Consider the following 15,300-nt stretch of genomic DNA (forward strand, 5'->3'; position numbering starts at 1 on the left):
CTGCAGCTCCGAGGCGGCTCTCCGGAGAGCGGCGGCCGCGGAGACGCCCGTCCCGACACCCCAGTTCCGGGGCGCCGGGCTCGCCGCGCGCTAGGGCCGGAGAAGCGCGGAGCGGCCGAGCGGCGCGAGGCCGGGGGCCCGCGGGCGGGGCCGCGCGCTGCCGGGCGGGAGGCTGGGGGGCCGGGGCCGGGGCCGCGCCCCGGCGCGGGTCGGAGGCCGGGGCCGGGGCCGGGGGGCGGCGGCTCCGCGCTCGGCTCCAGCGGCTCGGGGCCCCCGGCAGAGCCCCGGAGGGCCCATGGCAGCCGGGAGCATCACCACGCTGCCCGCCCTGCCCGAGGACGGCGGCAGCGGCGCCTTTCCGCCCGGTCACTTCAAGGACCCCAAGCGACTGTATTGCAAAAACGGGGGCTTCTTCCTGCGTATCCATCCCGACGGCCGAGTGGACGGGGTCCGGGAGAAGAGCGACCCTCACAGTGAGTGCCGCCCGCTCTCCAGCCCCTCTCCCCGGGAGTGCATGTGCTTTCTTTCTTTCTTTTTTTTTTTTTTTATTCCCAGTTTTTGTTTTGTTTTTTTTAGTGCATGTGGTTTCTTTCCACGCGGCCCTCGGCGGCTTCGGGTTCACCGCACGCCCGCCCCTTCCCGAGCTGCGGTGTCGGGCTGGCCTGACGCCCCCCCGGGTGGGGGCAGTGTCCTTTTCCCCTGGGAAGCCAGTCCCTGGGCCGGGGCAGCCTTCCCGCAGACAACCTGTCGCATCCGGGATGCCGGCGGCGGGGAGCCGAGCGCCGCTCTCGCCCTCGGAGAAGCCTCCGGGTCCCGTGCGTGCTGTCCGGACCGCAGCACAGTGAAACGCTCTTGGTTGGAAAAATACCTTTCCAGACCCCTGGCCTTAAATTTCGACTCCGTAGGACCCGAGGCGTGGGGCACACCGCTCTCACCCACGCAACAGTACAGAAAAAAATTTGATTTTTTTCTGAATTGACTAAAGTGGAAAGAGCAACAAACAGAAACAGAAAAGCCCAGATTTTGTTAATAAAGAGTGATAGACTTTTGTATCATAGAGAAAAGAAGTGCAAAAACCTGTATCTTCTACCTGCAGTTATTAGGTTCGGGAGCGAATCTTAAACCCAGAGTCTGTTTCCTCATTCTTAAAGTGGAAATAATATATGCCTTGCATCCAGTTTGAGGATGAAATGAGAATTACAATTTTGTTTTCAGTAAACAAACAAACAAAAAAAATGTTAGTGGTTCTGGAAATAACATCGGCCTAAATCAGTGAATGTCAAAGTGTAGAGGTGGATCTAGAATCACTTGGAAGTTGTGTTATAAAACAAATGGCTGGGTGGCGCCTGTGGCTCAAGGAGTAGGGCGCCGGTCCCATATGCCGGAGATGGCAGGTTCAAACCTAGCCCCGGCCAAAAACCAAAAAAAAAAAAAAAAAAAAAATGGCTGGACTCTGTTCCCCAGCGTTTATGGCTCTCTTAAGTCTGGAGTGCTGAAAATTCTCATTTTCTAGAAAGTGGCCAAGTGATGCTGATTTGGGGACCACACTTGGAGAGCTACTGGTCTGGATAAAAGAGGTCAGAAAAGGGCATAAGAACTGGCTGATTTACTACACTGATGGAATTTGAAGTGAGAGAGAGAGGTGACCATAGTATATTTTAAGCTTACGTCCTGTAGGTAAACATATGTTTTAAAAGCAGTGTGTTCTGGCATTCCTTCCTTTATGGATTCTAGGTAGAAAGTCTGAGAAAAGACCTGCAAGGTTCCAGAGCTCCACTTCCCAGTACTTTTGTCTTTGTCTTAAGATACTGATGGAATGTCATTCACTGTGGGGAAAAACGGAAGAGGAGAGCTCTACAACCCAGCAGGCGTAGACAAAGGAATGGGAAATGCACTTTTATGTTATCTGGGTCTCAACCAGCAAAAGATGCAAGTCTTTAATTCTTTTTAGGCCTGCCATAATTTAAAAAATGTATCATTCATTTTATCCAGTAAGACTGAAAAGATTTTTGTAACCTGTTATATGTGTTAATGCTGGTTCTCTACTCTGGTAACATGAGTAGATTTTACAAAATTATGTTTGTGATTAAATTATCTTTGTTCTGCAGTTGTCCACTAGACTAGCTCAGCCGAATAAGGCAAGGTACATGGATGTCCCAATTAGTTTTGTTATTTTCTAGTATCAAAAACTATTAATAAAAAAACATGTCTTATGACCAGACAACAGAATAACTCTCTTTTTTTTTTTTTTTTTTTATTTTTGGCCGGGCCTGGGCTTGAACCCGCCACCTCTGGCATATGGGACCGGCGCCCTACCCGTTGAGCCACAGGCACTGCCCCAGAATAACTTTCTTTCAGATTGGTACTTCCCTTCATACTCTTTTACAGACTCTGTTAGTTGCTGAATCTTTTTTTTTGAAGAGACAGAGTCTCACTCTGTGTCACTCAGAGTGCTGTGGTGTCACAGCTGACAGCAACCTCCAGCTCTTGGGCATAGGTGATTCTCTTGCTTCAGCTACAGGCCCCCGCCACAACGCTCAGCTATTTTTTGTTGCAGTTTGGCCTGGGCCGGGTTCAAACCCGCCACCCTCGGTATATGGGGCTGGCGCCCTACTCACTGAGCCACAGGCACAGCTCTGTTTTTTCTTTTTTTGGGGGGGGGATAGAGTCCTACTATGTTGCCCTTGGTATAGTGCCCTGGGGTCACAGCTCACAGCAACCTAAACTCTTGGGCTGAAGCGATTCTCTTGCCTCAGCCTCCCAAGTAGCTGGGACTACAGGTGCCTGCCACGACAACTGGCTATTTTTTTTTTTTTTTTTGCAGTTATGGCCCGGGCCAGGCTTTTGAACCCCCACCCTGGATATATGGGGCCGGTGCCCTACTCCTTGAGCCACAGGCACCACCCCACCTGGCTGTTTTTTTGTTGCCATTGCCACCATTGTTGTTCAGCTGGTCAGGGCCAGATTCTAATGCACCAGCCTTGGTGTATGTGGCTGGTGCTGTAACCATTGTGCACCCTCCAGCCTGAATCATTTTTTCTTTGAAGCTTTTGATGCCTTCTTTGCCTGACAATGATATACTATGCAGAGACTAGCCAGTGGGGATAATTCGGAATTGTATCACATTACTAGGCTCCTAAAAACAGCTGTTAACCCCCCCCCCACTATTGTATTTTTATTTTTGTGATCTTACTTTAACTCAGTGGCTCACAAATGGGGGTGATTATGCCCCCTAGAACACAATGCCTGGAGACATTTTCCGCTGTCATACCTGGAAGGATGCCATTAGCATCTAATAGGTAGAGATCTGCTGCTAAATGTCCAGCAATACATAGGGTAGTACCCTAAACAACACATTTTCAGACCCCAAGTGTCATTAGTGCTAACACACACATTGCCAACTTTATAACTAGCTAAAGACAAGATGTTAGAAGTGAAAAGTAAAAGTTGGGCACATGGTAGGCAGAAGGAGTTCTTGAACCCAGAACTTTGAGAGCAGTCTGGGCAACATAGTAAGACCCTGTCTCAAAAAAACAAAAATAAGAGTGAAAGGTAGAATAACTCATTCAGATTTGTGGATCCTACTATTTTTTTTAAAGGATACCTTTTACCAGGCAATAGACTGACAAGAATACAAACCTAAAAAATGACGATTTAGTCCCCTTCTATATAACCTGACTTGAACTTACATTTAAGTAAGTAAATATTTTCTTGCATGTTGAATATACACTGATAGTTGACCAAACCAGGAGGCGACTGATGGGAAAGATATAAGAAAAAAAATGAATGTAGACTTTAAATAGTATATCCTCTCAACCACACACCCCCTTCCCCTGGAAAATCTGACCAGCAAATATGGAGAAATAAAAGCAGAGTTAATGGTAGCCACAATTTCCTACCAGATTGTGGCTCAGATATCAAGACCTGTTTGAAGAGTTGTAAATGTACTGCCTCACTCCTTAAACTGTTTTGTCCAATTGACCTAAAAGTCTGTCACTGGAGACTTTTTTCTTTTGGCATGACACTTTTCTGCCCAGATGTTTTCTAACATGGAAGTGATTCTGAAAGGCTGAGTTCAGCCCTTATCAGATGTTAACATTGAGTGTGAATTAAATTGTGAGTGATTTCTTCTCCAAAAGATGGCTGGAAGGCCTGGGGTTTGAGGAGGGATGCCTTGGAGATTGTGATGTAATTGGTAGGGTACAGGCTAGGTGTTGGGGGAGAGGGATGGGAGCGGGAACTGTGAGGCAGGGAAGGACAGAAGCAAAAACTTTCTGAAAGAAGAGGCAAGAGAGGATGACTGAACACAAATGTTTCCAATTGTTCAGTGTTGCTGAAGGTCAGCCTTGCTTCACACCTGGGTGTTCTCTAGAGTTTACTCTCTGTAGGCCCCTTTTCTGGAACTTTTCTCATAGTGCTGGAATAATCTTCATTTGGCACAAGAGTCTTGATAAAAGCAAGATGTTAGAAGTGGTTACAGCGTCTGTGCTTCTCCACCATGTGTGCTGCCTTTGATGTTGTGGCAGACCTCTTCCAATGTCCATGGGAACGTACAACGTTATGTACTCTGAAGTAGTGCACCATGTGAAAACTTTGAGAAGAACGTTTATCCCTAGCAGTGCACTCAGCATGTGGTATATAGTTAATTGAAATGTATGCAGCTTATATACATTTTAGCCTTAAATTTATTCCAGATGTTCTTATTTAGGAAAAAAAAATGAAGGTAGTTCTGGATCTACTTTTGGGCTTCTCCTAGGAGGTAGCTAGCTGCCTGTCTACCATTCCTCTTTGCTTCTAGGCTCCAGAGGACGCTGAATCTTGGAGGGGCAGAGGGACCTGTCACTCCACTGGGGAACAGGGGTAGAGTCCAGGTGGTCCTGACCTCCGTGCTCTTTGCCATGCAGTCCCAATCATAAAAATACGCACTTGTGAAATTTGAAGGGAGGTGTCAGACCTTCTAGTTCTCTGATTTCATTTTATAGAAGAGGATGTTAAAGTTTGGGCAAGTCAACAGTTATCTGAGTTCACCTGTACAGTTCCCCTTGTCATCCTGAACATCCTGAACAGGCTTCTTGCCCACCTGCCTTCTTGCCTTCTGTTTCTGTCCTCCCTGGACCTCAGTGTCCTCTTCCCTTCAACCACAGACAGCACCCTTCTGGGCCCCTTTTTTCTTTAGGCTTCCTGCATTTTAGGGTGGGGAGATGGCCAGCTCCTCTAAGGACTTCCTGCTAATTTGCAGTTGGCTCAGGTCGGATTCCTGGGATTTTGGAGAAAATGACCTTTCCTTCTCTTCACTGCCTTTGTGAACTACTGATTTAATAACACTAGATTCTCTCTACCTCTCTTTGGTAATATCTGCCAAGTAGATCCTACTAACTTGCCTTAATAAATGCAATATTTACTGTAATGCTATTTGTGGCCAGTAAACAAATGAAGTCAGATGCTAATAGCTCATTTAATCCTGGAAATCATGTAATCGGTACAGCAATGAAAGGACAATTCATGAGTCATAGATATTACTACACCTTAGGAGCCTTTTCAGATGAGTTTGACGCCAAGTGACTTCAGCCTAAAAAAGGCAATGTCTCCTCATAACATGTCCTGGGGCCTTTTTGTTTTGTTTATAAAATGGCTATTATGTAATTAGACTTTGTTTAATGGCGTAACAGTCTATTTCTGAGTATTCTCATTTTGATTGATGATTTATGTGAAAACACCATGGTCATAATTTTTAAATTTAATTTGAAAATAAAATGTTACAGATATAATGAACAAAATAAGAACCATCCTTTAAACATAATAACCATAAAATTGACTCTATTAATACTCTACACACTGCTGAGAAGTCACGATCAGTGATATTGAAAAAGGGGATTTAAGGTCTCTCATTATCGGGATTGCTATTTTCTTTTTTATAGAGACAGAGTCTCACTTTATTGCCCTTAGAGTGTTTTGGCATCACAGCTCACAGCAACCTCCTGCTCCTGGACTTAGGTGATTCTCTTGCCTCAGCCTCCCCAGTAGCTGGAACTACAGGCGCCCCTCACAACGCCTGGCTATTTTTTGTTGCAGTTTGTCCAGGGCTGGGTTTGAACCCGCCACCCTCGGTATATGGGGTCAGTGCCCTACTCACTGAGCCACAGGCGCCGCCCAGGATTGCTATTTTCAAACCATGAGATGCCTATACAACAGCATGGTCACTACACACATTATATTCTTTGCTTGTTTTTCCAATTCTGGTGTGCGTTGGTTTTCCAAATACTCTACTTAGGCCCCTTTGTCCTGTAGCACACATCTGTAAGAAGGTTGGCCTGAGGTAAGAATCTGTGACCATGAAGTGGAGCAAGGCAAATCTGCACATTCAGGGGAGACATCTGTACCTCATTAGTATATTCTATCCAGACAGGTATTTGGTTATGTTTTGGTTTTGAGCTTGTCATTTTTCTGTGTGCTGAAATTAGGGATCCAATCTTTTACATAATGTGTATATTGTCAATGCTCTGTCAATAATTAATGCTTGGTTCCTTGCAAAATAATTTGGAATAATGATTATCAATGTAGAACTTTAGTTATGTCCTTAGAAAATGCATTTATGGCACCATGATTTTCAGTGATCCTTGTATCCATGATTCAGTCTACATCTAATAACAATAATTTCAAGCTGGGTGTGGTGGCTCACATATGTAATCATAGCAGTCTGGGAGGCTGAGGCAGGTGCATTGCTTGAACTTAGAAGTTTGAGACCAGCCTGAGCAAGAGCAAGACCCCATGTCTTAAAATAGTTGGGCGTTATGGTGGGCGCCAGTAGTCCCAGCTACTGGGGAGGCTGAGGCAAGAGGATCTCTTGAGCCCAATGGTCTTTGGGCTCAAAGTGAGACTCTGTCTTAAAAAAAAAGTTAGACCACATATCTAAATGTACGTGTTACTACACCAAGAAAACCATAAACTTTGACCACGCTTTATCCAGTACATGGCCCGTGATTAGTTATTCCACAGGAAGGTCCATAGAGAACATTTCCATCAGCGGCTGACATGTAGGGAGCGCTCTCTGAGTAAAGGTATCGACGTTTGTTTATGTAGAGGAGTCATGGGCCCTCCTTTAAGGTGCCAGCATCTTCTCAAAGTGCCTCAGTTATGAACAGAGAATAATCTCACAGAGTCTAGCCAGATCATTACTGCTCTATACAAATTTCCTTTTGTCTTGGCTGAAGTTTAATCACATACTAAAAGTTTGTATAACAATTATAAATTAAACCAGGATATTCCTTACAATTCAATGATACCTAGAACATAACATTTAATATTCATATACCTGCTCTTCATTGTTATTATCTCCAAAATACCTTGACATTCTGTGAACCTTTCATTTCAGAAGCCAATTGGATAATTCAACCTAGAGGTAGGTTAATTTTAGGAAATCATAGCCCTTTGAAAATACTAATACACACACACACACACACACACACACACAGAGAACTATTACAGATTTCTGTAATGAATGAGCATTAAGGATACTCTGGTCAAGTCAAAAGTTACCTTGTACAAGAAAAATGACAGAAGACAACTGGGATGAGACATAACTTGAATACTGAATATTGGCTGTCTGTTGCCTTCAAGCCCTCCAAATCTCTTTAAACTAAAAATAAACTAAAACAGGTGTTTCAAGCGAGACTCATCTGGCTTCTAAGGACCACACTCTATGGCTCAATGGGGCAGCTCCCCTGAGAGTCTTTGCTTCTCTTGTCATCCTCTCCTAAGTTCCTATGGCTATAAATAACCTAGCTTAGAGGTCTCCTTGGCCAAAATTATTTTTATATATTTATGTATATATATATATATATATATAAATATATGTATTTTTTGAGACAGTCTCACTTTGTCACTGTTGGTAAAGTGCCGTGATGTGATAGCTCACAGCAACCTCAAACGCTTGGGCTCAAGTGATCCTCCTGCCTCAGCTTCTTGAGTAGCTGGGACTATAGGAGCCTGTCATAGCAGCTGGCTATTTTTAGAGACAGGGTCTCACTCTTGCTCAGACTGGTATCGAACTAGTGAGATCAGGCCATCTGCCTGCCTGCCTTGGCCTCCCAGAGTGCTTAGATTACAGGCGTGAGCCACCATGCCTGCCCATTGTGGTCTATCTTTTAATGAAGAAAAGTATACTATATAACAAAGTTATATTAAGAAAACATCTGGGAATCTTGGAGGCTGGCAATTAGCTTGTCTTAGAATAATCTATAGAAAGATTAATCATTTTTCAGGATTTAAAAGTTTAGAACTTTTGGGGCGGCGCCTGTGGCTCAAAGTGGTAGGGTGGCAGTCCCATTTGCCGGAGGTGGCGGGTTCAAACCCAGCCCGGCCAAAACCCACAAAAAAAAAAAAAAAAAAAAATTTAGAACTTTTTTCTTTTTTTTTTTGTAAAAACTCTTGTCTCTACATCATCCTCGGTAGAGTGCCGTGGCATCACACAACTCACAGCAACTTCCAACTCCTGGACTTAGGCAATTCTCTTGCCTCAGCCCCCTGAGTAGCTGGGACTACAGGGGCCCCCCACAACGCCTGTCTATTTTTTTTTGTTGCAGTTTGGCTGGGGCCGGTTCGAACCTGCCTCTATACTTTATTCTTCTATTTCATTTCCTTTTTAAAACTCTTTAAATTCTGGATTCTGCCCTCAGTATTCCATGTAAATCATGCTTTATGAGAGCACCACCAGTCTTCCGTTTCAGTGACACTAGCCTTTTCCAGTTTGTCATCCTCCTGTGACACATGGCACTATCGTCTGCCCGACTTTCTGAGAATTCCTTGGTGTTCGTTACACTGCATCAGTCTGCTTCTCTGCTCACCCATCCAGCTGTCTTTTCTTCCTACTCTCCCTTCTGGTTTTGTGCTTTTTGGTGTCCCCCTCTATTCCTCTTTCTGGGCACTTATATTCCTTCGCAAATCGTTTACAGTCTCTGCCTCTGTTCTGATTCCCTGTCTCTGGGTTTCTCACTGTTCGAAGGATCACCACAGTTTCAACTTAAGATGCATAAACAAGACTATATAATTTCTCAAATAAGCACCCTTTCCTACTGAGTTTCTTCTTGTAGTAACATTATTCTTACAAATGTTACTTCTTGTAGTAACATTATACTTACAAAAGGTAGACAGTTTTTAGTTGTCTTTGGTGCCGTTTTCCCCTTACTCCTGTGTATGTATTTCTCTCTCTGAAATGTTTCCCAGACTTAGTGATTTATCTTGCCCTGTGACTTGATTTCACCCATACTTTGCAATCCGACTATTGTAGGCACTAACCGGACCTGCCTGGCTTTCCATATGGCTCAAATATGACTTCCTGCGCAATCTTATTTCCTACTGTTTACCACCCATCCTCCTCGTATGCAGCCAGCACTGTGCTATAAGTATGGTCTTTCTGACATGACACAACCATTATTGTTACAGTAATTGATCTTCCCTCTTGTGATCCTTGTTTTTGGAAAATCCTTCTTTTTCTCACCAATTCCTCTCTCACACCCTCCTCCCATTGTTTCTTTTCTGTGAAAAAATCTTAAGATCCAGCTCAGCAGCCTGGTGTGATGGCTCACACCTGTAATCCTAGCACTTTGCCAAGCCAAGGTGGGTGGATAGCCTGAGCTCCAGAGTTTGAGACCAGCCTGAGCAAACGAGACCCGTCTATAGTAAAAATAAATAAAACTAGCTAAGCATGGTAGTGAGTTCCTGTGGTCCCAGCTACTTAGGAGGCTGAGGTAAGACGATTGCTTGAGCCCAAGAGTTTGTGGCTGCTGTGAGCTATGATGCAAAGGCACTCTGAGTTACACAGTGAGACTCTATCTCAAAACACAAACAAACAACAACAAAAAACGATCCAGGTCAGTAGTCTCCTTTATGAAACTTTCCCCGACCTTCCCAGGGAGAGTTAATGGTTTCTGCCTCAGTTAATGTTGAGACTTGGTACCTAGTCTCAACATAGAACTTAATGTTTTTTGAAATAGTTAATTGTTTATGTGTCTGTCTCTTGTACTGGGACTGTGAGCTCTTTGTAAGCTAGGATTGGATCAAATTTCCTGTATCTGTCCTCACACAGTGGCCACTCACAGCATGCTATTTAATTGAACATGTATGCAATAAATGAGCCAAGTCTCTTAATTTCCTTTTGGCCTTTCTTTCATATCCTCTTCTTCTTTTTAGCCTTCAACCAAGCTGCTTCCTTGAGCCAGAATGTCTCCTCTGCCCTCCTCCATCTGTTCTTTGAACACATTGTCATGTACCTATCTTTCCCTTCCTGCATGTGATCTAAAATTCTCTGTAATATTATAGCTTGCTGTGCTTCAATTTTATGGGCAGTTTCTAGATGGTAAGGAATTTTCATTTAAAAATTTTTTATTTAAAAAAATCCGAATAATATTATCCAGCAGTTCCTTACTCTCTCTTCTGTTCTGAGGGTCTAAGGCTGAACTTGCTTATCCCATTGTCCCCTTTGTTCCATTGCTGATTGAGTGATCAACTTGAGGTTCAATCTGTATTGGTGAAATGAGTAAAAAGCTTTAAGGCTCACAGTGGTTGTGGCGCTAGCCACATGGACCGAACCTGGCGGGTTTGAGCCTGGCCCAGGCCAGCTAAACAATAATGACAAGTGCAACAAGAAAATAGCTGGGCATTGTGGTGGGCGTCTATAGTCCCAGCTACTTGGGAGGCTGAGGCAAGAGAATTGCTTAAGCCCAAGAGGTTGAGGTTGCTGTGAGTTGTGATGCCATAGCACTCTACCCAGGGTGACATAGTGAGACTCTATCTCAAAAAAAACAAAAAAAAAAAACAAAAACAAATGTTAATTAAATACAAATAATTGGATCAAACATGTAACATGGGTAAGTTTAATATAGCACCACTGTAGCTCATTTCTGCAAAGATCTTTCACATTATGCAAGGTAGGCAATAAAGGTAAAATGTAATAATTTGTTGAAATCACTTTTCACTGTAGAAGGTTTCCTTTTCTGTTATTAAGTGGCATATTAGTTATGGTAGTCAGTATTAATGTTTAGTTCCAGAACTGGTTATAGTCCTCCAACTAAAGAATGTAAATCTGGAAATTCATGCTTGTTTCTGCCACTTTAATCCATATATTAGTTTCTCTCTCTCTCCCTCTCTCCCCATCCCTTATTCAAATCTAAAACCAGTGAATCGTTTTAAAAATTAAGAGTAAGGGCTGCCTAGTCTCACTGTTAGTGTCTTTGTTGGCAGCAATGAAACGACACTGATAGTTTCATCTTCGTGTTCATTCAGATTTATGAGCCAGTACTCATCACAACAATCTGTAGAACTATTGAAAGGATAGAAATTGTATGACAAAGTGAGTCATAGTCTTTGTGATGTGATGTCTGTAAGGGTGGGTGGGAAAAATTGCTGCATGACCAGTCTCCTACTCTTTTCTAAGCTGAATCATTTTGCAAATAGAAAACAATTCATAGGTTTTTAGGTGGTCATTACATAAATAGGAAATGGAAAAGAGTAAAAAGGTCAAATAATACCTCCATTTAAAAAATTACTCTTTGAAACACATCACTTGATGAACAGACCTTATTTTGAACTAGAAATGGAATAAATTTTTCTACTCCCTGATGTGTATCTTTCAATACAACACCTGCCCCATGTTTTCCTTACATATTTTTATTTTTTCTGTTATGTTACTTTTCTTGCCTAGATTTTTTTTTTTTATTCTGCTGTCATTTGACCTTTCTCCTTATAACTATATTTCTAGCCACATGATTAATTTGGAGATGGGATGTGTATACTGGGGAGAGGTGTCATTTACTCACTGGCTGGATGACTACATGAATTGGATGAAGACACAAGAGAGAAGGTCCCTTTGAGTTTGGAAATTGTGATTCTGGGATGGTATAATCTTACATTTTGCATTCTTAGTCCTGTTCTGTTACTTTTCATTTTATTAGAAACAGAAGTTTGGAGAGTTTTTCCCTAAATCATATTTAATTTTTAGTCTTTAGATGTAAGATTTATTAACCTTATTTCCATTATCTTCTTTAAGTTAGGGATTTGTAAAAAAAAAAAATTAAAGTGAAAAGAGAAATGTTCTATTTTGAGTGTTTCTAAGTTTTAGAAGTTCTTCTTACATATTTACATTTATACATGACTGTAAATTCAATAACTTAGTAATAGGAATATAATTTTTTTTTCTTTTTTTGCAGTTTTTGGCCGGGGCTGGGTTTGAACCTGCCACCTCTCTAGTATTGGGGCGGGTGGTCCTACTCCTTTGAGCCACAGGCACTGCCCGGGAATATAATTTCAGTGAGAGTGGGAAAATAGTTTTGCTGTTTTAGTAAAGTATACTAACAGATAAAGAAGGCATATATAGTAGGTGTTGGATTGAAGAAATAATGAATTTCAGTGGTGCTCTTAGCTGTTAAATGGTGGTAAAAGTGGGGCTCAGATGATTTTGTGGAGGGGTGGCATTAGAGCCATGAGATGTTCATGGGCTCTATCCAGCCCAGCTCAGACTACTAGAGAGATTGTCTTAGTGACCGGGCAGGGTCCTGCTGCCCTGTGATAGAGGAGGGGCCAGTTGTTTGGCCTTTACCACTGTACTATATTTCTAGAACTTTGATATTTACTGCGTATTTATTAAATGAATGAATGAAATTCTTGAGAACATGCTGTAAGCCAGCTTCACAAGTAATCTATTTAATCTTGAATACCCACCTATGAAGCAAATATCCTTATCCTCATCTTATAGATTAGAAAATAGTTTTTTTTCTTAGCCGGGCGTTGTGGCGGGCGCCTGTAGTCCCAGCCACTCGGGAGGCTGAGGCAAGAGAATCCCTTAAGCCCAGGAGTTGGAGATTGCTGTGAGCCGTGTGAGGCCACGGCACTCTACCGAGGGCCAGAAAGTGAGACTCTGTCTCTACAAAAAAAAAAAAAAAAAAAAAAGAAAATAGTTTTTTTCCTATTGGCTTCTCAAAACACAATCTTTGCTCATGACAACTAGTAATTAATTGTGCATTCTAGACTTCTGAGTGTTTAGAATGGCCAGAATGCCACATGAATGTAGCAGAGATTTGAGCTGAAATAGTGATAATTCATGCTCTTCCTAGAGACTTTATCATGTCCAGCAGAGTCATGTCTCTGCATCTCCTTTCTTAACCTCTTTGTCTGTTGCCCTCTGCCTTGTTTAGGAAATACTTCTGTCATGGTTTAGTATAAAATAATTTTTGTTTAATATTTAGGGGTTGCTTTCTGAAGAACTTAGATTTTTTTTTTTTTTTTTTTGTAGAGACAGAGTCTCACTTTATGGCCCTTGGTAGAGTGCCGTGGCATCACACAGCTCACAGCAACCTCCAACTCCTGGGCTTAAGCGATTCTCTTGCCTCAGCCTCCCGAGTAGTTGGGACTACAGGCGCCTCCCACAACGCCCGGCTATTTTTTGGTTGCATGAAGAACTTAGATTTTTAAATGGTATATACAAAAATAGGATAAGACATAATTAAGGATAAATACTATACAATAGTGCACTGCATAAGACATTTCAGTCAATGACGGATTGTGTATTGTTGGCGGTCCCATTAGAGCATAGTACTGTATTTTCATTGTACTTTTTAAATTATTTTTTTGAGACAGAGCCTCAAGCTGTTGCTCTGGGTAGAGTGCCATGGCATCACAGCTCACAGCAACCGCCAACTCCTGGGCTCAAGCTATTCTTCTGCCTCCACCTCCCAAGTAGCTGGGACTACAGGTGCCCGCCACAATGCCCGGCTGTTTTTTAGTTGCAGCCATCATTGTTTGGCGGGCCCAGGCTGGATTCGAACCCACCAGCTCAGGTTTATGTGGCTGGTGCCTTAGCCGTTTGAGCCACAGGCGCTGAGCCCATTGTACCTTTTTTATGTTTACATACATAGATACTTACCACTATGTTACAGTTGCCTACCATGTGACATGCCATATAGGTTTTGTACCACACAGACTAGGTATGTAGCAGGCTCTGTCATCTAGGTTTGTGTAAGTACACTGTGATGTTCACACAAGGATGAAATCACCTAGGAACACATTTCTCAGAATGTATCCTGTGGATGTATCATATAACATAATGGTAAGAGTTTTTGTATCTAAACATAGAAAAGGTACAGTAGGAGACGCCATCTTCCAGTAATTCACCAAAATGACAAACACAAAGGGAAAGAGGAGAGGCATCCGATACATGTTCTCTAGGCCTTTTAGAAAACATGGAGTTGTTCCTTTGGCCACATATATGCGAATCTACAAGAAAGGTGATATTGTAGACATCAAGGGAATGGGTACTGTTCAAAAAGGCATGCCACACAAATGTTACCGTGGCAAAACTGGAAGAGTCTACAGTGTTACCCAGCAGGCTGTTGGCATTGTTGTAAACAAGTTAAAGGCCAGGGCGGCGCCTGTGGCTCAGTCAGTAGGGCGCCAGCCCCATATACCGAGGGTGGCGGGTTCAAACCCAGCCCCGGCCAAACTGCAACCAAAAAATAGCCGGGCGTTGTGGCGGGCGCCTGTAGTCCCAGCTGCTTGGGAGGCTGAGGCAGGAGAATCGCTTAAGCCCAGGAGTTGGAGGTTGCCGTGAGCTGTATGAGGCCACGGCACTCTACCGAGGGCCATAAAGTGAGACTCTGTCTCTACAAAAAAAAAAAAAAAAAAAAAAAACAAGTTAAAGGCCAGATCCTCGGGAAGAGGATTAATGTTTGTATTGAGCATATTAAGCACTCTAAGAGCCGAGATAGCTTCTTGAAACGTGTGAAGGAAAATGATCAGAAAAAGGAAGCCAAAGAGAAAGGTACCTGGGTTCAACTGAAGCGCCAGCCTGCGCCACCCAGAGAAGCCCACTTTGTGAGAACTAACAGAAAGGAGCCTGAGCTCCTGGAACCCATTCCCTATGAATTCATGGCATAATAAGCGTATAACATAGCACACAGGAGTACTAGTGGACCCATGTTTTTAGGAGCAAGAACCTAAGTATTCCCCATGAGCTCATGGCATAATATGTGTACAGCAGGGGCACATAAGATAACCAACAGTCCCCATGTAACAGTGACACAAGGTGCTGGGACCTATTTCCCACGAATTCAAAAGTCAATCAACACTTTGTCACATTAAATGGTAAGGTGCCTCCCTGAGCTGCTGGAACCTCTTCCCCTATGAATTCATGGCATGGTAGATACAAATAATAGCATAAAAATGTTTCTTGTTCATTCACTACAAGTGTGGTTTTTTTTCCCCCCAAAAGAAGTATTAAAGCAAATTTTAATGTGTCCTAAAAAAAAAGAA

General features: G+C 43.0%; 1 protein-coding gene across 1 annotated transcript in view; it reads left to right on the plus strand.

The window, feature by feature from the left end:
- The first annotated feature begins 225 nt into the window (after positions 1–225).
- FGF2 (fibroblast growth factor 2) overlaps positions 226–15,300 on the plus strand; it is a 67,863-nt gene continuing 52,788 nt past the window's right edge. Inside the window, exon 1 of the mRNA XM_053575765.1 lies at positions 226–473. Coding sequence (XP_053431740.1) covers positions 296–473 — 178 coding nt within the window. The 5' untranslated portion in view covers positions 226–295. The remainder of the gene's footprint in view (positions 474–15,300) is intronic.

Source organism: Nycticebus coucang, chromosome 1 (assembly GCF_027406575.1).
Source record: "Nycticebus coucang isolate mNycCou1 chromosome 1, mNycCou1.pri, whole genome shotgun sequence".
NCBI classification, from domain to species: domain Eukaryota; kingdom Metazoa; phylum Chordata; class Mammalia; order Primates; family Lorisidae; genus Nycticebus; species Nycticebus coucang.